Source organism: Martes martes (assembly GCF_963455335.1).
Source record: "Martes martes genome assembly, chromosome: 9".
NCBI lineage: Eukaryota > Metazoa > Chordata > Mammalia > Carnivora > Mustelidae > Martes > Martes martes.
The window spans coordinates 64,800,455-64,828,393 of NC_137896.1; the positions used below are offsets into that span (position 1 = coordinate 64,800,455).

At 45.3% G+C, this 27,939-nt stretch overlaps 2 protein-coding genes across 8 annotated transcripts in view; one reads left to right on the top strand and one right to left on the bottom strand.

Moving 5' to 3' along the window:
- The window catches only part of FER1L5 (fer-1 like family member 5), a gene marked incomplete at its 5' end in the record, with an annotated part of 54,338 nt that extends 53,458 nt beyond the window's left edge, over positions 1-880 (top strand). The window contains one exon of the mRNA XM_080813626.1: positions 96-880. Coding sequence (XP_080669752.1) covers positions 96-323 — 228 coding nt within the window. The 3' untranslated portion in view covers positions 324-880. The remainder of the gene's footprint in view (positions 1-95) is intronic.
- Positions 531-27,707, bottom strand: LMAN2L (lectin, mannose binding 2 like). Of its 7 annotated transcripts, none has more exons than XM_080813500.1 (9): positions 27,616-27,697; positions 26,168-26,286; positions 23,021-23,138; positions 22,136-22,218; positions 7,664-7,696; positions 6,419-6,580; positions 6,215-6,329; positions 3,329-3,448; positions 531-3,017 (listed from the first exon to the last, which is right to left on the bottom strand). In XM_080813500.1, exons 1-9 carry the CDS (start codon positions 27,677-27,679, stop codon positions 2,875-2,877), a joined length of 957 nt encoding a protein of 318 aa, XP_080669626.1. In that variant the 5' UTR covers positions 27,680-27,697; the 3' UTR covers positions 531-2,874. The 7 variants fall into 7 exon arrangements, with proteins under 7 accessions (XP_080669626.1, XP_080669623.1, XP_080669624.1 ...); XM_080813497.1 differs by having other exon boundaries at positions 531-2,432; positions 27,493-27,697; XM_080813498.1 differs by having other exon boundaries at positions 27,493-27,697.
- Between the last annotated feature and the right edge of the window lie 232 nt (positions 27,708-27,939).

A 27,939-nucleotide genomic window follows, 5' to 3' on the forward strand; every position in this document is an offset into this window, starting at 1 on the left:
GGGAGAGTGACAAAGGCACTAGTTGCTCTTGGTAGGACTCTGAAGAGACAGCCTCAAGTCGCTCCCTCAGGCTAACTGTCCCCTGTTCTCTCTAGAACTACTTGGCCATGAGCTGGATCAAACCTGAACTTCGTGTGAATGCTCCCATTAAAACACCCACCAATATCATGAATCCGCCAAGCAGCAGCAACGCCCACTCTTCCATCCTCCCCAGCCAGCATCAGAACCTAAATTCTACAATAGACCATGAGCTGAAACTCCTCCAGGGACCCATGAATCACCTGCAAGACATTTTTCCAGAACTTCCAGCCCCACAAGACTAATTAGTCCATGTCTGCCTGGCTTTTCTCCGGCCCATCATTGGCCCTACCCTTGTGCTTCCTACTAGTTCTCATTTCTATCTTCTAGGACATAGGCAGGGGGCTTTTGGGACATATGCAATGAGGGGCATGTTCTGTTCGGAAACCACTTCCAACAAGAACAGAGTTGTTGTTGTCATTTTCCCACTGAAGTAAACACATTTTGTCACAGAGAGCTACCCTGTAATTTAAAGGAGTTGAAGAAACCATGAAAGCAAGACTTACAAGGACAGGGAACATCATCATCTTTATATGACACCTCTAGTCCTCAGGGTCTCTTCTTCTCTAAGAGGCTCTGAAGTCAGAGGGAAACCAAAGGAATGGGGGACTGTGAGGAGAGAAATGGCTCATGTAGGGGTAAGCAGCTTGCCAAGGCCTCTGCTCTGACCCCTACTGTGCATGTACAAAGCCTCGCCCTCCTCTAGGGCACGCCTGGGATTCGAGGGTCCAGAACAGTATTTGGTCCCATTCACAATGGGAAATACTTGTTTCTATGAACAAAAAGCAAGCACTATGGCAGGACCTACCACGCTCAGTTTCTTTGTATCACACATTTCTCAAAGGCTGGCCCCGGGCTGGGTGGGGACTGTACTTCATGTCTTCCCCGTCCTCTTTCAAAAGTTACAAGGAGCCCATGAGCTGGAATCGCACAGAACTCATCAACTCAATCATCATGCACACACATACCCTCCCCCATGATGAGACCCCTTCCTCCTGCACCACTGCCTGGGTCATCTCAGGAGCCCACCGAGGTCCCCCCACCACAGGGGTCTAGCCAATCTCACCCTGACCTCAAAAAAAAAGACGAAACAGCCCTCTGCTTTGTCAGTTCTAAGTGGTGCTGAGGCCAAGCTCCAGGTCCCAGCTTGTGCTCTGGTACCCCGGAGCTGCTCTGCTTTTGTGGGGAAGGTTTGGGAGGATCCCACTTTACTGGCACTGCAGGAGTGCACTACAGCCTGTGATGCTCACTTAAGCACATGGGAGGGACAGAAGAAAGCACAACATGACAGAAACCTATACCCAGCCAATGTGACCTCCTTTCCTTCTGGCTGAGCTGGGGGCTTCTTTCCCAACTGAAGAAGGCAAGGTAAGGGTTCTCAGGCTTAGGGCTCAGTAAGAAAGCCCAGACCTTCCCCCCCACCCAAACCACCCCTAGAAGGAAGGACACTGAATTGGAAGCTCATGTCTGGTTTTCATCAGCCATTTTAAGAATCTCCCTTAGGCTACAGAAGTACAGGGCTAGGAGAGCTCAGAGCTCCAGGCCCTCCAGGGAGACTGGCCTATTGGCCATTTTAATCACAGGGCAGACAGGTGAGCAGCACATGACCCCTTGTCAGATAAGGCAGTGGAATAAGGATTGACCCAGAGAGGAGGACACTCAGGCTCTGTTGTTCAATGACAATGAACTCTTCCAGGCACAGAGGATGAGGGTCCATTGCTCCCAGATTTGCAATAGGAGAATAGCAACTGTTTCTTAACCATTAAGAAACAGAAGCCAAGTTCCCTCTTTGGAGAGTATCCAAGCCGAGGCTATAAAAAGGAAGCTTCTTTACATTTTGAACACTCCGAGTGGGATTTCAAAAGTCATGATAAACACCAAACATGCAGTTCATCAGGCTCCAGAGTCCAGAAACATCTCCACATGGCCAGATCACATGGCAAATGTTGCTTCTGGTATCGAAACGTGGAGCTGGTCCGTTTCCCAGTTACTCCCCTGACAACCATGAAGTCGTACAAGCTTCTCTTGACTTGCATACCCAACTTCCGGCCAAACCTGACTGAGGGCCTAAAGGAACCAACTGGGAAGGTCACAAACCAACATAACCAAGATTCACGCTAAAGAACAACGGCTTGAGCAGTGAGCCAAAGCAAAGAGCCCTCCACTTGTGGCCACCTACTGAGGGTCAGTGAAACATCAGTCTGTTCTGCAGCCCCAGGCTCCAAAGAGAGGCATCCAGATGTCTCTTCTAGCGCAGGCTGCATGTGGAGAGAGCAATGAGTGGAGGGAGAAGGCAACACAGGGAAGAAGTTTCCATCCGGATTTCCAGGGAGAATTCCTCAGGTGGACAGAGGCTTGGACGAAAAGAAAAAAACCAACAAATGTATGCCTGGAAGGTATGAGGAATTATCCGTGTTGTGTTCTCTGCAGATTTAAAAATGAAACACAACGATCCTCTGAGTCCAACAACAAGGCAGCCTGAGCTATGAAATTCTTTTCTGTGATTTTTGGCATCAGAACCGTATATATTCTCTCTGTCCCTCTTAGCTCCCAAGTGGAAGGACTGCAGGGAAAGGCACATCACAGCAGCGCTGCCCTGGGGTAGGTGGGCTTCCTGAACAAGCTAAATGTCCCCATGGATCACCATGGCAATGCAGTATCCCTGCATTCAAAGCTCCAGTGAGAGAACAGAGTCCCTGACCAGCTGCTGAAGACTGGAGAAGACCCAGCGGGCTCGACACTCAGGCCAGCGCTGGCTCACGGTGACAGCCGTAGGCACAGCAGTAGTGGGATAGCTCAGTAGAAACGCTTCCGGCTCTGTTCCTGCCATTTGTTGTACAGTATGATACCAATGACAATGGCAAATACGGAAAACACCAGCGAGAAAAAGACGATGAGGAAGAGGGCCAGGCCACTCAGGGGGGGCAATGGGGCAGTCACTGAGGAAACAAGAGGGAAGCAAGTCAGAATCAGGGAGCCCACCCAGTTGGGGAAATATCATCGTCTCCAGTTTCTGACACTCATTTCTGGGAGCCAGAGGGCAGACAGACGCTCTCTTTCAGGGGCCTCAATTTAAAAACAACAGCCCTGCTCATCTGTAACATGGAGACCAGCAGAATGGCAGGAGCACGTGCTCCATTAACACAGGAGATGGCCCAGCAAGCTGTGGGTGCAAGTCACCCCAGACCTCCCAGGCACAGGGACCTCCTCTCTAAGCACAGGGCCATTTCCCAGGATCCCCTGTGCTCACCCTCAGGCAGCTTCATGTTGTCCACTGAGGGCAGGAACACATCTCGATGCAGCTTCTCCTCTTCTGGGGTTCTCTCCACCGTCAGTTCAAACAACTTCAGGGAGATGACGTCGTGATTATCTAAAGGAAAAAAGCACAAGGAGGACCCAAACCACCTCAAAAAGAGGTGTCTTGGGAGTTTCACGCTACAACTCATTAGCAGTGACCCTGGATTGTTTTTTAGAAACATTTTTAAGTAATCTCTCCATCAGCGTGAGGCTCAAACTCGTGACCCCAAAATCTAGAGTCAGATGCTGTGCCGACTGAGCCAGCCAAGTGCCCCGCTAGCAGTGACTGAAAAAAATAACTGAAACCTCTGTTTTCTTTCATGTAAAAATAAGGATGGGAAATAGAGAATAATCTATATTACTGAGGATTTAAAGTTTTTATCAACAGGCAGGCATTACCTATATAGTTTAAAAAAACTTAAACATAATGCAAGCATTAAAGCCCACCTCATATGTAAAACCTTGGGAACACACTGAGGAAGACACAGCACCACAACTTCCCGTCTGTGCAGACAATACACCCAAGCAAGATAGGAAAGGGCCTCATGCCAGCTGATTAATAGGCCATGAACAGGGCATAGCTACTGGCATGGCCCACACTTCCCATCTGGACAATGACTAATTCTCTGCAGCTTCTTATAACTATCACCCTGAATATCTCACTAATAATTACTAGAGAAAGGATCAAGGAATTAGGGACTCCCATTTTTTTCCTCTATTTTTTAAGGTTTTATTTATTTGAGAGCATGCACACATGCATGTGCATGAGTTTGGGAGGGGCAGAGGGACAAGCAGACTCCCCACTGAGTGGGGAGCCAACACAGGGCTCCATCCCAGAACCTCTGGGATGAAGACTTGAATGGAAGACAGACGCTTGACTAGCTGACCCACCCAGGTGTCCTTTTTCTCTTTTTAAAGTTATGGGGCACCTGGGTGGCTCAGTGGGTGGAAGCCTCTGCCTTCGGCTCAGGTCACGATCTCAAAGTCCTGGAATCGAGCTCCGCATCAGGCTCTCTGCTCAGCAGGGAGCCTGCTTCCTCCCTGCCTCTCTGCCTACCTGTGATCTCTGTCTGTCAAATAAAATCTTTTTTTTTTTTTTAAAGATTTATTTATTTATTTATTTGACACAGAGAGAGATCACAAATAGGCAGAGAGGCAGGCAGAGAGAGAGGGGGAAGCAGGCTCCCCGCTGAGCAGAGAGCCCGATGCGGGGCCCGATCCCAGGACCCTGAGATCATGACCTGAGCCGAAGGCAGAGGCTTTAACCCACTGAGCCACCCAGGCGCCCCTCAAATAAAATCTTTAAAAAAAAAATCAAGTTTAAAAAAAAAGTATTATTATAATCTAATTGATTCAAACGTATTTGATGTGTTTCAAGACACTGAACTTGTACATCTTATAGATGCTCGACACAACGCATCTTCCTCCAGTGGGAGCCCATTCAAGTTGGCTCTTGAGCTCTTTTATATGAACCCAGAAGTTTTTTATTATCTTCCTTGCTTTCTGGGAAGTTCCCAGCTTCCCCGTTTCCTGCCTCAGACCTGGCATCAGTCGTTTCTCCAAGAAGCTCGTGTTTCCTTTAGCGGGAACTGGTATTAAGAGACCACAAAGCTGAATGCTAGGGGTGCTCATGGCTACCAGGATGGTCACTAGAGACTGGATTTCTTTTTTTTTTTTTTTAAAGATTTTATTTATTTATTTGACAGAGATCACAAGTAGGCAGAGAGGCAGGCAGAGAGAGAGAGGGGGAAGCAGGCACCCTGCCAAGCGGAGAGCCTGATGCGGGGCTTGATCCCAGGACCCTGAGATCATGACCTGAGCCGAAGGTGGAGGCTTAACCCACTGAGCCACCCAGGCGCCCCTAGAGACTGGATTTCTTAAGAGAAAGATCTAATTTGTATTTAGGGCTATCCTACAGCCAGAGAACAGAGACTTACTAATGTAGACAGTATCACTAAACATCTAGAACGAAGGACTTTTTCAGATAAACAAAAGTTATTCTATTTCATACTAGCTTTATTCATAATGAATTATACTAGTCAAAAAGCCCAAAAGTTCAGTACCTTACGCCTTCTCCAAAGAGGTTATGATTAAAGTTCAAGCCAAGGGACAGAATAAACACGGAAGGGGAAGCTACAAGTTGGAAATAAGTAGGAAGAAAATCCAGAGATAGAAAAGTAAAAGAACTAGGTACTGTTAATGCCACATAAATCAAGTAGGAGTTTCAGAGTAACTGGTCAAACCAGCTGAAGAGAGGACAGAGAGCAAGGGCTGAGAAGAGAGTATCACGTGTGCCGAGGACAGAGAAGTAGCTTGGATGAGAACAGTGCTAACGGTCTGGCTGAGATGCCCAGGAGGCCAGAGTGGAGCAGGCTAGAGTAGGGGATGGCCTGGACACAGAAGCCCCTTAACACACAACACATTTGAACACCAAGCTGGGGGGGCAGTCAAAAGAGGGACAACAGAGTCAAAGAGTTCAAGGAAAAGCTTAAGAGAAGGGGAGCTCAGCACACCAGGAAGTGGATGGGAAGGAACCAGACTGCAGAAAGGGCACCAGACATCATGAAGCACAGAAGTCCAAACACAGGCTGGAAGAGCTGGCCTGAAGAGGAAGACCCTGCTTTCCATTAGCACTGACTGTCTCCTAGAGCCAACTACACTAGGACAGCCTAGGCCTGGGGCAGGGGTGTTTAAGGGTACCAGAATGCCAGAAGAGAAGCACTGTCCAGGTACTTCCCACAGCTCTGTTTGTCTGGCTCTCCCCTCAGAAGCCTCACTAAGGCCCGGCTCTCAAGACATGACCTCAGTCAGGACAAATAAAGAGCGCTCATGGCAGTACCCGAGAGATCCCCAGTGATGGAGGAGGTGCCAAAGTAGTAGCCCCGGGGCAGACGGACCCCGGACACCTCGATACAGTCCCTCCACTCATGCTTGCCATCGATGTCCATCATTATCTAGAATAAAAAGAAAAGATATATCAGGGCTACAAAAGCAGGTGCAAGGCAGCCCATACCACCAACTGGCTGAGAAAGCAAGGACTCACCGTCAAATGTCTCTTGACATAGCGAATCACAAGGAAGGTGTCATAGTGCAGATTGCGGACAATGGCCGTACAGCCCCCCAGCTCTGTAGGCCGCCCATCCCGTTCATGATCGTAGCTGAGTGAGCCATTGTTCACCATGGCTGAGATATAGGGGAAGACCCGCTGGGAAGGCAGGGAAGGAAGAACAGAGGACAGTAAGGAAGCACGCTTAGGAATGCCCGTACAAACAGCAATGGGAATTTTGCACATACAAGCTGAGCCCCTCCGGCAGACCAGACGACCACTCTACCTCATCGTTAGCAGCCCCTGAGAATGCACACTCAGATGATCAAAGGCTATGGCCCAGGAAGCAACTGAACTCTCCACCTGCCTTCAGGAATCCTCCTTGCTACCAACCCGGGTGGGCCTGAAATGGCCCTTCTGGAGTCTGACTCGAATCCTTCCAGAGATCACTATTTGGCACTCGCATACATACACGGCCCAGGACCGGTGGTTTCCTTTTGATGTATATATACCTTCTCCCCAATTTGCCATGTAAACCCCTCGAAGGAAAAAAAATCACTATACTTATATGTCCCCACCTTCCATCTCCCACAACCTCCCACCCCCCACCCTCCCAGGTGAGCGTTTTGCACATAGCAGGTACTCTGAAAATACCTGTTTGATCAGGGAAATCTTTCCATTCCAGATAGTTCCTACCAAATCCTCAAATCCTGTAAGCATACGATGGATGCTATATGGATCAGAACTCAGAACCAGCACTGCCAGAACCAGGCTGCTGGCTGGTGTTCTCCAGCCACAAGGACTGTTCTTAGTCAAAAGACCTTCCAGCCCACTTAAGCTTCACCTACACATAACTTCTCCCCATAATACCCCGGGCAAGTTCTCCTACTGCAAGTTTCCCCATAAGCTACCCATCTTCCCACCTACTTCAGAGGCCCCCGTCTCTCCAAGAGAGTTGGAGGAGCGAATTTGTCCTCAGAAATGATGGGCTAACCATTTAAGAACCAGCCCAGTGCTGAGGCAGTGCGGAGGCAGGGTGATGAAAGGAGAGGAAACATGATACATGCCCTTTCTCTGGTGACTTCCTCATTGTCCTCAACAGTCAACATGCAAGGTGGAGATGCAGTCAAAATCAGAGACTGGTGACTCTCAAGACAACAGCCACATGGGTGTGAACAGGAGCAAATGCTGGATGGACACAGAGGGAGTAAGGCATGGCCATGGCATGTCAAGACTGAGTACCTGGACTCCTGGAGAATATCGCCTCTTCTGGGCCTGAGAGGGTCCAGCAGGTTTTTATAAAAATGAGAGAGGACACAGAAGACAGGAGACCAGGTCAGAAAGAAACAGCCATGGAAGAGCTTTGACCCAGCCGTGGTGGATGAGCAAACCGATCTAAATCCCCAAACAGAACTGCCGGATCTGTGGAGGGCATTTAGCAAGTCCTTACACCCCTCAAAATTACAGGCAAAACTATGTGCACAGATGCTTGTATGTTTTCTAAGGAGAGGGTCTGTTACTATAAGATTCTTAAAGGGGCCCACTAGGAAAACCTCTCTAAGGCTTTCAGAGACTTCATAAAACACACAGCGTTACACTGTCCAAGAAGGCCCACTTCGCTTATGTCTCTGAGTCAGAAGGCCAGGTCACGTGTTTGTCCGTACCCAGGCAACAGTATTTCTGTAGCAAGGGGAGACACAGGAGTGACAAAGAGGGTCAATTTCTTCCAATTTGAGATGCCGTTTACTGCCCAGAATCTCAGCCTAAGATCTTGCCCAAAGGATAAAAATCACACCACTTGAGAGACAATGAAGTTAATTCTAATCCAGAGGGATCATTTACCCTCTAATTGAACCTTACGGACATATATTTCCAAACAAGCTGTTGTCATTCTAACCTACAATATGTGTACAGGGAAAAAGTTCCGTGGGAGCATTGCAGCATGGCAGATTTAAAAAAATCAAGAGGCTCGAGGATATTTAGCTCTGGTCCAGAAAAACTGCTACAGTTCTAAGCTACTAGCGACAGGAGATACCTACACAAGCTCAGCCCAGCCCTGCCCTATGGGAAGGATGTGTGAGGGTGTAGAGCCCGAAGCATTCCTCCTCCTATCAGCGAGCACCTATTAGGAACTGGGCACTGTTTCAGATGCCAGGGGCTCATAGAGCTGACATCAGAATGGAAGAGACAAACAACAAATAAGTAAAATTACTTCAGAGAGAGAGGTGCCCAGCTGGTTCAGTCTGAAAAGCAAGCAACTTCTGATCTCAGGGTCATGAGTTTGAGCCCTACTTTAGGTATAGGGACTACTTAAAGAAATACAACTCACAAAAAAGCATTTCAGAGAGTACTAATGCTATGATGAGACTAAAACAGGCAACATGATAAGGGAACAAGATCTCTGAGGAGCTGAGGCCTCATCATTGGAGAGAGCCACCGAAGGATCTGCGGGCATAAGAAGCATGAGATGGACCTCTTCGAGGACCAGGAGGAGACACCAGTGTCTGACACACAGCCAGTGAGGGAGAGGTGGGTGTGAGCTGAGACACAAGCCAAGTCACACTGGGCCTCAGAAGCCACAGGGAGGAAGGAGCGCAGGGCAAGTCTCAGAGCAGGCCCCCACTGCTCTGCTTCCATGCTGCTGGTGAACTATGCACAGGTCTATAGAAGGGTACGGAATGCGTCAGCAGATGGTCCAATTCCCAATATTCCTCTCCTACAGCGATCGTGTAGAACAAGGGAATTCATAGTATGCTGTCAAACAACGTACAGGAATGGGCTTCTGAAAAGAATGCTCCTAACTTCAGTGAACAATCAGGGAAAAGAAGGGATTAAAAATGCCCTGGGTAGCTCATTTATCAACCCCAGCACACATGATCAGAAGTTTACATTGCACCTTTCAAGAAAGTGCCTGGGACAACTCTCCTTAAGCCATTAGAGCCTTCCTCTTCCCAAGGCTGGTGAGGCATCTGATTATCCGGTAATAGCCAGAGGTAAGCTGGCCCCCAGCATCCTCTGGGAGAGCCTTCCAGCTGCAATCCCATGCGGGTCCCTCACTCAGTCTCATTCAATAGGTCTGGGAGGGGCGGGGCACAGGATCAGCTATTTTTCTTTTTTAAAAAAATATTTATTTATTTGACAGAGCGAGATCACAAGTAGGTAGGCAGGCAGAGAGAGAGAGAGAGAGAGAAGCAGGATCCCCGCTGAGCAGAGAGCCCAATGTGGGGCTCGACCCTAGGACCCTGAGATCATGACCCAAGCCAAAGGTAGAGACTTAACCCACTGAGCCACCTAGGCGCTCCCATATATTTTTCAAAAAGCACCACAGACAGTTGTAATGTGTGGCCAAATCTAAGAACCACTGCACCAGACACAGCACCCCACAACTTTGGAGACAGAATTTGTCTACTTCAGCAACTTGTGACTTGGCCTTCAACTTTTCACCTCACACTAGTACTAAGTCTTTAAATGCCCTCTTATTTTCCATGCCCAGGCAGGAGTTAAGTGTTCCTCGGGAAGCCACTAATTTCACACAGCAGCTCATTTTCTTTCCTTGGAAAGCAGCCTATATATAGCCAGAACCAAAGGCTGAAGAATCCCTCAGACTCAGACAAGGTGGTAGTTTCATTCCTAATTTAAGAGTCACTAAAAATTAGAGTCACTCCTACCTACTGTCCAAATGATTATTGCCTGCAGGATGAAGAAATGTTTCCAAATTTTTCTACTACAAAGCCACTTTTTAAAAAAAGCCCTCTATGTGGTAATTGTACCCTTAGCCTATCTTGACTGAAGGGAGACCTGCGAACTTGTGGACTTATGGATCCTATGCTAAAATCGCACAGATTCCAAGCACACAAGTAACTGTAAACTACTAGACAGAAAAAGGAGCCCACCGGCCTCTGTAATCAGGGAGACTGGGTTCTAACAGCAGGTATACGCTCAGAGCTGTATAACCTTGGGTGGATTACAGTAGCTCCTTAAGACATTCCATTTCCTCCCTGTAAGCAGAGAGGATAATACAGAGCTAGCTCACAGGGCTGATCATGAAGATGAAATGAGATACAAGACCTTTAGTATGGTGTCTGGGAGTCAATAAATGTTCATTCATCCTAGATACAAATACTACTCCCAGCTCCGCATATATGAGCATCAAGGCAAATACGCATCTTTTAGAGCAGTAATTCCTGGACCATTGGCTGCCACAGACTGGTAAAATCTCCAAAAATATGTTGGAGATTAATGGGTTTGCCATTTTTGACCTATAAACATTAAAATACAATAATGACAGAACAACCATCTGTAATAAACATTTTTTTAAAGAAAATTTTAATACCAGGGGCGCCTGGGTGGCTCAGCGGGTTAAAGCCTCTGCCTTCGGCTCAGGTCATGATCCCAGGGTCCTGGGATCGAGCCCCGCATCGGGCTCTCTGCTCAGCAGGGAGCCTGCTTCCTCCTCTCTCTCTGCCTGCCTCTCTGCCTACTTGTGATTTCTGTCTGTCAAATAAATAAAAAAAATAAAATCTTAAAAAAAAAAAAAAGAAAATTTTAATACCAAAAAAAATAACAGAATTTCATGATAAACAATTTAGCATTCATGAATTCACTTTACTATTTCTATTTTTTTTTAAGATTTTATTTATTTATTTGACAGAGAGAGACGTCAAGAGAGAGAATACAAACAGGGGGAGTGGGAGAGGGAGAAGCAGGCTTCCCGCTGAGCCAGGAGACCAATGTGGGGGTCAGTCCCAGGACCCTGGAATCATGACCCGAGCTGAAGGCAGACGCTTAACAACTGAGCCACCCAAGAGCCCCTACTATTCCCATTGTTAAGACCAGTGAAACTGGGGCGCTTGGGTGGCTCAGTCAGTTAAGCATCCACCTTCAGCTCATATCATGATCCTGGGGTCCTGGGAGGTCCTGGGATCAAGTCCCACCGCTGGCTCTCTGCTCACCAGGGAGCTTGCTTCTCCCTCTCCCTGCCATTCCCTACTCATACTCTTTGTCAAATAAATAAGATCTTAAAAAAAAAAAAAGACCAGTGAAACTTGTTACCAACCAATATGAGTTCATGAACCAGCATTTAGGAGCCACTCTTCTTAGAGTCATTTTTTCCAAACTAAGGCATAGTGCTGTGGAGTTTGCTCTCTGGAACCTAGATATGAAGAAAAGGAGAGTGGGAGAGGAGAGGGAAAGAACAGAGCCACAAAAGCTACTGCCAAGATGTCTGCAAAGTGTCCCTGGGAATGGCATTTAGTGGTGTGAATGAGAATAATGGGCATTTTCAGAGCACTTACGCTGTGCCAGGCACTGTAGTCAGTAATGTGTACATACCCATTCATTTACTTCTCACAACCGCTATCAGTATCCCTACTGCACTGGTAAGAAAGCTTGTTTAAGCAGTAAAACCAGGACTGGAAGCCAAGTGGTCTGGCCCCACAGCCCTGGCTCACTCTCCATGCTTCACTGTTCTCAAATCATTATGGAAAAGTGATTAGTATATACTGTTAGAAACAAACAAAACAAAAGCCCTAGGTCTCTAATATAACCTGAAACAGAAATATTGGAGAATGGCTCCAGATTCTAAAAAAGGAAAAGGGAGGTGCCTGGGTGGCTCAGTCTCTTGAACAACTGACTCTTCGTTTCAGCTCAGGTTGTGATCTCAGGGTTGTGGGACTGAGCCCATGCTGGATCTGTGCTCAGTGCAGTCTGCTTGTCCCTCTCCCTCTGCTCCTCCTCTAGCTTGTGTGCGTGTGTCTCTCTCTAACAAAAAAATGACATCTTAAATTTTTTTTTAAAGATTTTATTTACTTATTTGAGAGAGAGACAGTGAGAGAGAGCATGAGAGGAAAGAAGGTCAGAGGGAGAAACAGACTCCCCGTGGAGCTGGAGCCTGATGTGGAACTCGATCCTGGGACTCCAGAATCATGACCTGAGCCAAAGGCAGTTGCTTAACCAACTGAGCCACCCAGGTGCCCTGACATCTTAAATTTAAAATTAAAAAAAAAAAAAAAAGGAAAGAGGGGCATCTGGGTGGCTCAGTTGGTGAAGCATCCGACTCTTGATTTTAGCTCAGGTCATGATCACAGGATCACGAGATCAAGCCATGCATAGAGCTCCCCACTCAGCAAGTAGTCTGCCTGAAATTCTCTCTTCCTCTCCCTCTGCCCCTCTTGTGTGTGCACACATACTTTCTCTTTCAAATAAATAAATAAAATCTTTAATATGTATATTTTTTTGTTTACTCATCAGTTGATAGGACATTGAGTTATATCCATTTTGTGGCTATTATGAACAGTGCTATGAACATTTATGCAACTTTTTGTGTAAACATGATTTCAATTTCTCTTGGGTATATACACCTAGGAGTGGAGTTGATGGATGATATCAACTCTGTATTTAGACATTTGAAGCACTGACCAACTATTCTCCAACAACGACTGCCCCATTTCACATTCCCAACCAACAGTGTATGAGAGTTCCAATTACTCCACACCCTTACCAACACTTGTTAGGATTTGTCTTTTTTATTTTAGTTATGACTAAATAGCCACAAGTGGGTATTAAGTAGCATCTCATTGTGGTTTTGATTTGTATGGCCCTGTTGGCTAATGATGCTGAACATCTTTTCATGTTTCTCCGTCCTTTGTGTATCTTCTTTGGGGAAATACTTATTCAGATCCTTTGGTTTTGTTTTTTTGTTTTTTTGTTTTTTTAAGATAAAAACTATTTTCCAAGTAACCTTTAACCCAACATGGGGCTCAAACCCACAACCCCAAGATCAAGTGTCACATGCTCCACCAACTGACCCAGCCATTTTTAGATGAGTTGTCTTTTTTACTATTGAACTATATCTAGAATATATAAAAACAAGTCCCTTATCATATATACAATTTTCATTGATTTTCTCCCATTCTGTGGGTTATATTTTTACTTTCTTGATGGTATCCTCCAAAGCATAAGTTGTTGCTTTGTGGGGTGGTTTTTTGTTTTTGTTTTTGTTTTTTTAAAGTAGACTCCATGCCCAGTGTGGAGCAAATGTGGGGCTTGAACTCATGACCCTGAAATCAAGACCTGAGCTGAGATCAAGAATCAGATGCTTAACTAACTGAGCCACCCAGGTGCCTGCCCCTGAAAAAAAAAAAAGAAGTAAAAACGGAGAAAAGAAAGGGTGCCTGGGTGGCTCGGTCAGTTAAGCATCTGCCTTCATGGGGCACCTGGGTGGCTCAGTGGGTTAAGCCTCTGCCTTCAGCTTGGGTCATGATCTCAGGGTCCTGAGATCGAGCCCGGAGCTGGGCTCTCTGCTCAGCAGGGAGCCTGCTTCTGCCTGCCTCTCTGCCTACTCGTGATCTCTCAGTGTCAAATAAATAAATAAAAATTTTAAAAAAAGCATCTGCCTTCAGCTTGCATCATAATCCCATGGTCCTGGGATCAAGCCCCACATCAGGCTCCCTGCTCAGCAAGGAGCCTGCTTCTCCCTCTCCCTCTCCCCTTCCACCCTGCTCATACTGTCAGTCATTCTCTCAAATAAATAAATAAATAAATAAAATCTTTAAAAAAAAATAAAGAAGTATAATCTATTTTTTCCCCCAAATCATCTGTTTTTGTGTGTGTGGCTTTTGTTTTTGGTGTCGTATCTTAAAAACCTTTGCTTGATCCATGGTAATGAAGAATTAACCCTATGTTTTCTCCTGAGAGTTGTAGTTTTAGCTTTTACACTTAGTTTTCCAGTTCATTTCGAGTTAAATTTTGTGTATGGTGGGGACAATTTCATTACTCTGCATGTGGACATTCAGTTGAGTCAGCACCTTTTGTTGAAAATGGTTCTTGGGGCGCCTGGGTGGCTCAGTGGGTTAAAGCCTCTGCCTTCGGCTCAGGTCATGATCCCAGGGTCCTGGGATTGAGCCCTGCATCAGGCTATCTGCTCAGCAGGGAGCCTGCTTCTTCCTCTCTCTCTCTCTGCCTGCCTCTCTGCCTACTTGTGATCTCTTCCTGCCAAATAAATAAATAAAATCTTTAAAAAAAAAAAAAAAGAAAAGAAAATGGTTCTTTCAGGAGCCCAGGTGGCTCAGTGGGTTAAAGCCTCTGCCTTTGGCTCGGGTCATGATCTCAGGGTCCTGGGATTGAGCCCCAAGTCAGGCTCTCTGCTCAGCAGGGAGCCTGCTTCCCCCTCTCTGCCTACCTCTCTGCCTACTTGTGATATCTCTCTCTCTGTCAAATAAGTAAAATCTTAAAAAAAAAGGTTCTCTCCCCATTGAATTATCTTGACAGCTTTATCAAAAATCAACTGATCATAAACATGAGGACTTACTTCTAGGACTTTCAATTCTATTCCATTGATCTACAGGTCTATCCTCATGCCAGTACCACGCTGTCTTTATTACTGCAGCTTTGTATTAAGTTTTGAAATGAGGAAGTATGACTCCTACAACTTTGCTCTTCTTTATCAGTATTATTTTGGCTATTTTAGTTCTCTTGCATTTCTATACTGATTTTCAGATCACCTTGTCAATTTCTAAAAAGAAGCCAGCTAGGTTTCTGACAGACACGGAATGTGTCAAATCTGGAGACCAACGTGGGGAGCATCATCATCTTAACAATATAGTTGTTCTTCAACAACATGGGTTTGAACTGCACAAGTCGACTTCCATGTCAAATTTTTTTTTAATACAAAGACAGTACTATAAATGTACTTTCTCTTGTGATTTTAATAACATTTCCTTTTCTTTAGCCCATTTTATTGTAAAAATACAGTATACAATACACACAACATACAAAATGTGTTAATCAACTGTTTATATTATCTGTAAGGCGTCTGGTCAACAGTAGGCTATTAGTAGTTAAGTTCCAGGGGAGTCAAAAGTTATGTGTGGCCTGTCAACGGTGTGTTAGGGGTGGGGTTGTCGGTGCCCCTAACCACCCCCCACTGTTCAAGGATCAACTATACTAAGTTTTCTGATTCATGACATTGGATATCTTTCCATTTACTTAGGACTTAACTTTCTTTCAACAGTATTTTAGAGTTTTCAGAGTGTACTTTTATTTAAAAATTTTTTTTAAATTATTTATTTGACAGAGATCACAAGTAGGCAGAGAGGCAGACAGAGAGAGAGGGAAGCAGGCTCCCCGCCGAGCAGAGAGCCCGATGCGGGACTTGATCCCAGGACCCCGAGATCATGACCCGAGCCGAAGGCAGCGGCTTAACCCACTGAGCCACCCAGGCGCCCTGTACTTTTATTTTTAATTATTTGTAAGTATTTTATTCATGATAGTATAAATGGAATTTTTTTAAGATTATTTATTTATTTGAGAGAGAGAGAGAGAGAGAGCATGCGTGCACACACAAGCCAGGGAGAGAGGGAGAGGGAGGAGAAGCAGACTCCCTGCTGAGCAGGGAGCCCAATGCAGAGCTCGATCCCAGGACCCTAGGATCATGACCTGAGCTGAAGGCACTCAAACGAATGAGCCACCCAGGCACCGCTGGAACTATTTTCTTACTTTCATTTTCTGACTGTCCAGTGCCAGCATACAGATGTATAACTGATTTTTGTATGTTGATCTGGTATCCTGCAACTTTGCTGAATTCATTTATTAGTTCTAGCAGTTTTCTTGTAGATTCTTTAAGATTTTCTACATACAACATGATGTCATCTACAGTTCTACTTCTTCCTTTGCAATCTGGATGTTTATTTTCTTTTCTTACACAACTGCCCTGACTAGAACCTCCAGTACAATGCTAAATAGAACTAACAAGAATGGGGCGCCTGGGTGGCTCAGTCGGTTGAACATCTGACTCTTGGTTTCAGCTCAGGTCATTCTCTCAGGGTCCTGGGATCAGGCTCTAAGTCAGGCTCCGCACTCAGTTCAGAGTGTGCTTGGGATTCTCTCGCCCTCTCCCTCTGCTCCTCCCACTCATGCTCTTGCTCTCTTTCTCTCTCTCTAAAATAAATAAGTCTTTTTTTCTCTTAATAAGTAAGTCCTTTAAAAAAAAATAATAAGTTACAAGAACGGATGTCCCCATCTTATTCCTGATTTTAGAGTGAAAGCATTCAGTATTTCACAGTTAAGTATGATGTTACCTGAGGGTTTTCACAGATGCCCTTTATTAGGTTGAAAAGGTTCCCTTCTATTCCTAATTTGTTGAATGTTTTTATTAACATAAAGATACTACATTTTCTCAAGTTTTTTTTTTTTTTTTTAAGATTTTATTTATTTATTTGACAAAGATCACAAGTAGGCAGAGCGGCAGGCAGAGAGAGAGGAGGAAGCACGCTCCCCACTGAGCAGAGAGCCCGATGCGGGGCTCGATCCCAGGACCCTGGGATCATGACCTGAGCGGAAGATAGAGGCTTTAACCCACTGAACCACCCAGGCGCTCCTCTCAAGTATTTTTTTTTACATCTATTGATATGATCATATGGTTTTTGTCCTTTATTCTTTTTTTTTTTTTTAAGTAGGCTCCACACCCAACATGGCACTTGAATTCATGACCCTGAGATCAAGAGTTACACCCTCTACTGACTGAGGGAGTCAGATGCTGTCCTTATTCTATTAATGTGGTCTATCGTGTTAATTTTCAGATTTTAAAAGTCTTTATTTATTTAAATAATCTCTACACCAACGTGGGGCTCAAATTCAGGACACTGGGATTAAGAGTCACATGCTCTTCCAACTGTGTCAGCCAGGCACTCTTTAATTTTCAGATTTTTACAGCAACCTGAGGGGTGATTGGGTGGCTCAGTTGGTTAAGTGTCTGCCTTCCGCTCAGGTCATGGTTCCAGAGTCCTGGGATCAAGCCCAGTGTCAGGCTCCCTGCTCGGTGGGAAGCCTGCTTCTCCCTCTCCCTCTGCCTGCCATTCTGCCTGCATGTGCTCTCTCTCTTTCTGTCAAATAAATGAATAAAATCTTTAAAAAAAAAAAAAAGCAAATTGAATTCCTAGGATAAATACACATGGTTGTGGTATATAACCGTTTTTATGTTGGTGGATTTGGTTTGTTAGTATCTTGTTGATGACTTTTACATCTATATTTATAAAAGATATTGGTCTGTAGTTTTCTTTTCTTGTGATGTCTTTGTGTGGTGTTGGCATCAGAATAATACTGGCCTCAAAGAATAAGCTGGTTAGTGTCCTCTCTTATTTTTTGTATAAATTTTTTAGAAGAACTGGTATTAACTCTACTTTCTTTGTTTGATAGAAACATAGTGAAGCCATCTGGACCCAGGCTTTTCATTGTGAGTCATTTTTTATTACTAATTCAATCTCTTCCTGTTACAGATCTATCCAGATTTCCTATTTCTTCCACTATCATTTTTAACAACCACTTATGATCTGGCAATCTCACTATGGCACAGGCAGTACCTTGCACTCCCAAAATAGTTCAACTCTTGACTCACTCACCTAAACGACAATTCCTTTATTGCTAACGGGGAAATTGAGGTTACCATGTTTAACATATCCATTAAACACAGCCCAAATGCAGGGCTCGATCCCACGACCCTGATATCATGAACATAAACATGTTATGTTTACCAATCTGTCCTGATTTCAGAAAGCCAAGCCTAAACTGAACTCCCTCACCCTGTTCTCAGATGCATTACTGGTTGCTAGTATTTTCCCTATATTTCCTCATGAACAAATGTGGCTGCAAGTAAGCTGAGCAACAAGGTCATGTGCTCTGGTGATAAGGAAACAAGAAGCCAGAGAAACATTTTTACCACCCCCTTGAGGATTTGGTGAATTGTTCCACACTCCCTCCCGCCAGCTCCTGTTCTCGTCCCACACATCTTCTATGTGACATTTGCAAGTTTTCAAAAGGTACTGTGTTTGTCACCCTCTTCTGATGTACTTAAAAATAATAAAGCAAAATAATGAGATTGTAGGCTGGAAGCAAACCCTCTCTGTGTCACTGACAAAATTTTATTTTTAAAGATTTTAAAAATTTTATTTTTAAAGATTTATTTATTTGACACAGAGGGAGCAGCAGGCAGAGGGAGAGGGAGATGCAGACTCCCCGCTGAGCAGGGAGCCCAATGTGGGACTCCATCCCAAGGCCCTGAGATCATGACCTGAGCCGAAGGCAGCTACTTAACTGACCAAGCCACCTAGGTCCCTAGGTTAAAATTTTTTTAACTTTTCTGTACATCAGTTAACTGACCAAGCCACCTAGGTCCCTAGGTTAGAATTTTTTTAACTTTTCTGTACTTCAGTTTCTTACCCATAATGTAGAGATAACAGTAATACCTACCCCCAAAGAGTAGTTACAAGTAAATAACATGTACGAGTGTTGGAAACAAGGCCTGGCACCTTTATGTAGGATATCAAAGTAAACCATGCCGCCAACAAAACGCACTTGATTTTACCCTCTAAAATAGTTCCAGGTTGTTGCACTGAATATAAGCTCTAAGAGCTGAAATTACATAGGAGATGATATGAGAATAATAAATGTCTCCATTCTCAAGGAAATCAACCTGGCAGAAGAAACAATGAATGGGAGGGGGTAGAGCATAACTAAAACCACAGCCTCTGGGGCACCTGGGTGGCTCAGGCATTAAGCGTCTGCCTTTGGTTCAGGTCATGATCCCAGAGTCCAGGATCGAGCCCCACACTGGGCTCCCTGCTCAGCCAGAAGCCTGCTTCTCCCTCTCCCACTCCACCTGCTGGTGTTCCCTCTCTCACTGTCTCTGTGTCAAATAAATAGAACCTTTAAAGAGGAAAAAAAAAAAAAAGCACAGCCTCTGGAATCTGGTAGACCTATGTTCAAAATCTGACTTCATTTATATTGGCTGTTACCTTGAACAAGACACTTCTCTAAGCTTCTATACTCATTTATAAATGGGGAAAAATAATACTAACTCTAAGGAGTTTTGATGAGGATTAAGATTTGTAAAGTACCTGGCACATAAGAGCCACCAAATAAACAGAAATCACTTTGATTAGTTTTCTTAAATGTCGTTTTAATAAACAAATGTGTTTAACAGGTAAACAACTGGGGCACCTGGGTGGCTCAGTGGGTTAAGCCTCTGCCTTTGGCTCAGGTCATGATCTCGGGGTCCTGGGATCGAGCCCCGCGTCGGGCTCTCTGCTCCATAGGGAGCCTGCTTCCCCCTCTCTCTCTGCCTGCCTCTCTGCCTACTTGTGATCTCTGTCTGTCAAATAAATAAATAAATAAATATTTAAAAAAAAAAAAAAAAAAAAAAAACAGGTAAACAACTAATATGGAAACAAGGACCTCATGTTGGTCCAGGGGTTCCCAATCCTGACTATACATGTGACTCACTCGGAGCGCTTTGAAAAAGAAAGGTTGCCTACGCTGCACCTAAGACAAACAGAATTATACTCTGAGCCTGAGGCCTGGACATCCATATTTTTATTTTTTTATTTCACTTTTTAAAATATTTTATTTATTTTATGGGGCACCTGGGTGGCTCAGTGGGTTAAAGCCTCTGCCTTCGGCTTGGGTCATGGTCCCAGGGTCCTGGAATCGAGCCCCACGTTGGGCTCTCTGCTCAGCAGGGAGCCTGCTTCCTCCTCTCTCTCTGTCTGCCTCTCTGCCTGATTGTGATCTCTGTCTGTCAAATAAATAAATAAATAAAATCTTTTAAAAAAATAAAATAAAATATTTTATTTATGTTAGAGAGACAGAGACTCTACACACGCACACGTAAGCAGTGGGGGAGACACAGGGAAGGGAGAGAATCTCCAGCAGACCCCACACTGAGCCCAATGCAGAGCTCAATCCCACGACCCTGACATCTGAGCCAAAATCAAGAGTCGGATGCTTAATTAACTAAGCCACCCAGGTGCCCCTGGACGTCAGTATTTTTAAAAGCACTCCAGGCAATCTCAATGTATAGCTGGGAGTGAGAACCTGAATAGCCAGAAAAAGTGCCGATTTTTACTAACCAAAACTAATTTTATTGATTAACATGACTCTTCTTACAAAATAAGCCCATCACATCTGCCAAATGGGAACTACTATTATTCGATGGTGAAATGGAAGCTAAGAGAATCTCAACACTTTATTTCTGGAAGAAGCAGAGAGCCACATTTAGAAGTCTAGTCAAGCCCTAAAGCCCATACCCCTACTCAGCATCTCTAACTAACTAACTAACTCATACCCCATCTCTAACTACCACTATTTCCTCAGCATGACTGTAAACCTAGTCATGATAGTCTCCTCATTAAAATCCTTTATAACTCTTAGCCCCTTAGGATAAAGCCCAGACTCCTTACCAGGAACACCTCACTCCAGAATCTGGCCCCAGTGCGCACAGTGAGGACGAGTCACGTACATTCGGATGGCTCTGGCACTGGTTCAAACAGCCAAACCACCACTCACCCAAGCAGACACTGCTCAATCTCAGGGGCCAGTCAACTTGCCCAACAGGCAACAGTGTTAATACTAAAGAATGCCACAGGAATGGTGGTCCCTGAAATTGCACAACATGGCAAGACTGGGGCTCTGTTTTTCTTTCTAGCATCATCTCTCTCGGATCCCTTCTCTCACTTTATCACCTTAACACATGCTTTTCCCTCTGCATGGCACACTGGTTCCTAATTCTGCAGACATCAGTGTAAATGTCACTTCCTGGAGGAAGTCTTCCCCACCACCACTACCACACTGTCCCGCTTCAGGCTCGACACACCTCTGTGTCTTCTACAGCACCCCACATTTCCCCCCAGGAACATCCTCACACCTCAGTGCTCCTGAGTGCAAGGATCATGCTGGTCTTCTCACTAAGTCTCGCAACCATTAAGCACCTGCTGTATGGTGCAGTGAGGAGGAACACAGGCAACATGGAGAAGCTACTGTGAACTGCCTCACAACAAAAAAAGTCATTCTCCTAACTTGGGTGTCTATTTCCACCTCCTACGGTGAACTCCGTGTGCAATGCTGAAACTTCTGAATCTGGGTGTTGCACATATGATCATGTATTCTTCCCATTTCTTTTAACAAGCCTTCAGTTTTTCATAAAAAACTTTAAGGGAAAAAAAATAAAATGAGTTCTGTCTCTATCCTCAATACTGCCTTTCTTGCTATTATTTAGCTACAGGATACCCATCAACAACCTGTCATAATCGCTTTCCCACCATCTGATGTCATGGTCATCAGGCAAAGAATACAAACCTGTTGGCAGTATAAGAAAGTACTAAAGAATCCTAGGGTCAGCCAACAAAAAGCAAGAAGCTTCTGCCAACAGCCAGAAACGGGACTGGAACAAAATGCTGGGACCCCATCAATTTCCTTTTACAACGTTTCCTCCAGGACAACAGAATTGCTGTTCGGGTCTAAAAATGGGAAGAAGAAAAGGAGACTCGAAAAAGTGAGCAAGCTACAGAAGAGAGCACAGCGGTGATCTATTAAATCAGGGGAGCTGAGTTATATAAATTCAGCTTGCTCTGGTGCAGGGCCTAGGAGCCAAATCACCAACCGGCCAAGCATGCTCAATTCCAGCAGCTACCTAATGTGCACAAAAGAACACTGTGAACACTAAAGAAAAAGTCCCCAATCACAACAGCCATTCCCAAAGGATTGTGCACCATAAACCGTTCTCTCTAGAACACTCTGACAAGGATATTAACTTTTCAAGTCCAACAGATGAAAAAAATAGAATGAAAACCCTCACTTTCTAGCCCCTGTTCCCTCACGAATGTTCCTGAGGCAAAGGACTGTGATGTCAGTGCAGCTGACCTAAGCTCTGACACTTGCCATTACCTCTTGCTGCTTCTCCTCATTGGGGTACGTGTCTACAAATACTCCCAGCCCCACAAATTTGTCCATGTTTCCAAACACAGGCCCTAGAGAGAGAGAACAGATGATGAACAATGAAATAAAGCCAAGAGTTGATAAAGGAATAACATATCACTATGATGGACGAAAAAGTAAAACTCAAGTGACTCCCAGGCCTCTCTTTAAGATGAGAAAACATATGTAAAAGCACCCAGCAAAGTGCAGGGCCTGTACCAAGCACCCAGTAAAGTCGGTAGCTGTTTGTTACTGAAGGCAGGGGGAAGAAAGAAGGGCACCGCAACACTGTTTAGCACTACAGCTGCTCCCTGGTCCACACCGGTTGCTAAGGCGCCCCTAAAGAATTCTGCTTCACGAACGCTTGGTGACAACTATGCCCCTGAGAGAGAGCTGAATTCCCAAGTTCCGCTTCTTGTTGCAAAAAAGAGATCAGGTCAAATCAGGTTGAGTTTGCCACGTCCTTGGAGCAACAGCTCCCATGCAACTCCTAACTCAAGGAGTTCTGAGACCATTCACTGCGCATGCTACAAAGAAGTCAGCTCACCCAGTCACCTGTGTTTGGGAAAGCCGGGGCTTTCACCCACCCAACCGGCCATGTGGCCTCAAAGGGAAACCAGAAGGAACTAATTAGCACAATCCCACCCCAGGATGAGTCAAGTTCTGCTGCTCTATTAGGATTCAGACCCCATTCTAGAGACTGGACAGGCTGGTCTTCATCTGCAGACATCAAGGGAGTGGGAAAACTGCTGGCACTGGGGGGTGGGGAGGGGAGGACATATGCTTCTCAAAGAGAGGGTACATGAGAAAGCAGACCTGTCGCACCCCACACAAGAGCACCCAGGGTCCCAATACCTGGCTGCATCCGATCCTTCGTGTACCAGATTGCCAAGCCATCCCCATGCAGATTCTTCTTCCCTTGTCCATGGATTTTGAAGTGTACCTGCAACTCCCAGTCTCTCAGGAAGCATGGCTAGAGTGAAAAAGACACCGGAATCAATGAAGGGCATGAAATATGAAAGCCCTCAAGCCCTCAGAGTGGTCTAGAGACTTGGAAAACCTAAGTTCAGGCAACATGAGGCAAAGAGTTGAAACTGAAATCTATGACTTGCTAAGTGTTTGCATCATAAAATCAAACAGGTTAGGCCGTCCAACTGCGTATGATATTTACTATGAAAAGTGAATAAGCCTCCCAGTTATCTTCAGTATCTCCCATAGGAACAGGACAGTACTCCAAAGTTGGAAAAGACAAGAGACTGCTAAGGCAGCAGAGCAAAGCATCTCAGCCTTTAGAGTACAGGTGGCTATTTGCAACTTCAGATCACTCCTCTGACAGATTCTAAAAACTCTGGATTTCAAGAAAGGTCAAAGTCTCATTTATTACAAAAGAATTTTTTTTTAATTAAAAAAAAAGGCTAAGTCATTATGCAAAGGTTTCCAGGAATAATTAGCAGACATGTAAACAACTCTAATTAGCTAGACTTGGCCCTATGTCAAGCTGAAGGGCAAGCCAGAATTCCCCAAGAGGGGGTAAGTTACAGTTCCCCAAAACCTCATGCCCGTGGCCAAGAAGCATAAATATACCAAAGGAGAACACCACAATCCCCATCACAGGGACAGCTTCTGGTGGAAAAACTAAGGAGGTGGGTACTAAACAGACTCCTGTGTTTGTTTTTTGGGGTTTTTTTCTTTAACTGTGTATCAAAAGCTTGGAAAAACGGAGGAGATAAGTGGATGGTTAAGTGCTCTAAAGAGCTGAACACTTTCTCAAGGAGAGAGCAGAGTAGCTATCTGGCTTAGACAGGCTCCTGATTAACAGTCACTATGAACAAAGAAGGGAATGAGGAGCAGATAGGCCAACAGGATTCACCCGGAATCTTTACACAGATGGTTCTGGCTCTTGAGCAAGATATTGCTGGATCGTTTTTAGTTTTCATTTTTAATTTCTGGGAACTCTTCCAAAAGTGTTAGTATCAGGAGCACACAGTCAAATGAAAGGGGTGAAGTTACTTCTGAATTCATCAAAAAACCCCACAATATCTGATAGCTTACCCTACCTTGAGGAGCCCAGTCCCTGCATTGTTGTTCTGGGTTCTCTTTCTACTGTTTCACTTAGATTTCAGGACAAGAGTGAAATTCAGTGGCAAGAAGCTGCCCCACAGCTAGTGGGTAGGTATTATTTCCCCTGGGATGAGACCAGGGCTGGAAAGGTTCACACTGAGCCAAGAAGTGCCTGCCACTTATCCTTGGCCTCCTCTAGCATAGTGCCATATGCCTTTGCTCAGGGCTATACCTCATAGAGCTTCTGAGACGTGGCTGTACATTAGATTCACCTAGGGAGCTTTTAAAAAATCCATGTAACCACAGGCATCAACTCACCTGGACAGCCAAATTGAGAACCACCGTTCAAACAAATACATCCTATTCAAATAACTCAGAAACAACTCCAAAGCTTATTCTGATAGATAACAACAACAACAACAAAAATACAGCATCAGAGAATCTGAAGAAGGGCAGGATAACTAGATCCTAAACTAGAACTGATGCTAAAAGAGTTATGTAGGGGCAGCTAGCAAGACAGCAGCAAAGCAACTAGCCCTGGACATAATCATTTAGTAACCAGAGATCTCCATCAATGAAACTTGTAACAGATGCATAATGTAACAACACACATTTCTGTAACCATTTTAACTTTCCAAAGTTTTTCATGTCTATTGTCTTATTTTCACAATAACCCTAGTGGACATGGAGAAGGTATTACAAAGCGCATTTGGCAGATGGAGAAAGGGAGCAATGAGAGAATTAAGTAACAGCGGAGGGCTCACAGTGGGTGTGTGATACAGCGAGATCTGGAACCCAAGTCTGTCAACTGCCAGCCCTTAGTCTCTTCTACCAGAACACACCGCCCTGTACTCTGTCCAAGAATGAGTTCAACACTACAATCTGGGTTAAGAGGCCAGCTTGTGCAAATAGCTCATGTAGAAACTTCTCTTATCCCTCTGTTCTGTTAGAATTCTCTGTCACATAAAATGAACAGGGAAAAGAAATTGTTCTCTTTGCTGAGGTTCACTTATCTATGACCATGAAAAGTTGTAAGTCAAAAACCATGAAAAAGTAAGTTCTTAGCTTATGAGAACCCAAGAAAAAGTATTAAAGAATGCCAAGGTCATTCCCAAAAGTAAAGTGGTTGTAAAAGATTTAGAAAGAGCCCTGGAAACCAAAAAGAAAGCATCGTCTTACACTTGTACATAATCACAGTGCAGCCACACCAGGAATACTGCATTCACTTCTTGCCGCCATACCTCAAGGAAGACAATGTAGCTAGAAAAGGTCCAGAGAAGGACAAATAAAATGACCAAGGGGCTCAAAGTGGCTTTCACATGAAAATAAAATTTAAAATTAGACACTTCAAAGTGAAATAACAAGGGCAGATACTGGGATGAAGTTTGGGTTAAATTTAAAAGAGCGGTCTTCTACTTTACGAAGTAATTAAATGTGAGTTAAGCTGTTAACCTCCAAGAAGTAATAGTATCAGGTCAATCAGGAATTAAAGACATTTCAGAAAACACGGAGCCTGGGTGGCTCAGTTGGTTAAGCATCTGTCTTCAGCTCAGGTTGTGATTCCAGGGTTCTCAGATCAAGTCCCTCATTGGGCTCCCTGCTCAGCAGAGAGCGTGCTTCTCCCTCTCCCACTGTCGATCCCCTGCTTATGCTTTCTCGTTCTCTATCAAATAAATAAGTAAAATCTTTAAAAAAAAAAAAAAAAGACTTTTCAGAAAACACAATCAAAATGGATTATTTGCTATAACTGGAACAATTGAGAGCATGTCTCTACATTATCTGATTGCACTGTGAAGGTCATCATATTCTCTGAAATGAAAATCCGTGACATCCACAGAAGACAGAGCACTGGGGATAAACAGTAAAATTAAGTCAATATGCCACTGCTTAACTTTTTCAGGCTCTCTGGACCACCAACACAGGAGGGAGAAAGATTCTTACCACCCGGTTCCACAGGGCACCCTGTTTACTTTGCATATCTGGGGTAAGGCGGATATACTGGGTCATCACCATGGCGTTGCCCATCAGATTCCACAGTGAGGAACTGCCCGTGCCCACACCTACAGGGAGGAAGTAGATCAGTTCACTCTTCAACACCAACCTACTCTGAAACCACCACGGATCCCTCCTAAAACTGGAGTCGTCATCATCTTCTCCCTCTCATGACATTTGATCTCCTACCTTCTGTCTTTCATAAATCTCAAATCCTTACCATCTCCACAGCTTCCTTTCACAAAGCCCTTCTCAGGTGAACACCCCAGAGCACATCAGAGCTAGCTAGCACTTTATTCCTGCCTCAATAACCACAGCTCAGATCCATTCCTCCCATTTTATATGTGAATTTTAGCACCATAAAAGAAAAAAAAATTCCCCAGTTCTACCAAAAAGAGCCTGACTCTCAGGCTGCTAGGGCTTAATCACATTCTTTCTGTAAACAATGCAAGGGTGAAGGTACTTCTCCCAGTACCTCAGGTTTCATGCCTCTTGCCAAGTGAGAACTCTGTGTCTGTTAATAGTCCATTGTGCTACCAGAGACAGCACAGATGAGGCACTCAGGGCATCTGCTGAGAGAATAAATGATCACCCTTAGCAGCTCTGTATATATACTCTTGCACTTTGAGTGATTTGTCTGCTGTCCCACACTCCAGTGGGGAAACAGACTTGTGTGAGTTAAGCCATCTGCATTGATTTGGTCCTCTCTGTAGTTAACTACATAAATTTTCTGGTCGATAAAGCTGTGTCTAAGAGCCTAAGAACCCTAAACAGAGCAAAGCTAACTCATCAACAGGGCTCCTGGACTGGAGAGCAGGTGATTTAACCGGCAACAGAATTTCCTCTTCTTTCTCAGTCCCGCCAAGTTCTAACCCGGCTCTGCCTCCGGCTTCATTTCTAGCACACCCACAGCTCCATCGGGAGACCGGCTCTGTGCTAGTGGCCTTCAGTCACTAACCACCATTTGCAGTTCTATCCCTTCCTACATTCCTGCTGTCCAACTCCGAGCTCCCCTTCGTCCAGGCCTAGCGCTAGCGGCATCCGAGCCCGGCTTCGACCTGCTGGAAACTTCCAAAACGGGGGGCGGGGAGAGCTGACCCCTGCCCTTTGGATCCGAGGCTCCCAAACGCTGCGGGAGTCCCTGTGAGCCCCCCCACCCCGCCCGCCGAAGGTTTCCTTGGGGCCACGAGCCTTTAGCCACCCCCAGTCACTACCGCCGAGCTCAGATCCCGAAGCCCTCCCCGTGCACGACCACCTCGCCCCGGGCGCCTCACCCTGGTAGGGCTTCGACAGCGAGTGCTCCCGTTTCAAGTACTCGAACGTTTGACCCGCCCCGACTTGCCGTGGTCCCTGCCCAGACCCCATCAAAAGAAGAAGGAGCAACATCCTGGACCCACTCCGAGCCGACAAACGCTGCCGCCACCGCTGCCACCACCCAGAGGGTCCTAGAGTCGCCGCCATCTTTCCTACCGCCGTCCCTTCATCAAAAGCCCGCCCCGTAGCCCAAGCCATTAGCCCAAGGAACCATCTGCCCAGGGTCCCATTGGTTCTCCGCGAGCCCCCGCCCCCGCAGGTGAGCATCTCACCGATTGGCTGGCTTGGGTATCAGTTGCCTTGCCAACCCAGGAAAAGGGCGTGGCCTAATGCCTGGCCTCCCTTATTTGCATTTGTCCTGAGCTCCACTAGGCCTGCTGGGAGACGTAGTGATTTCCATTTTGTCT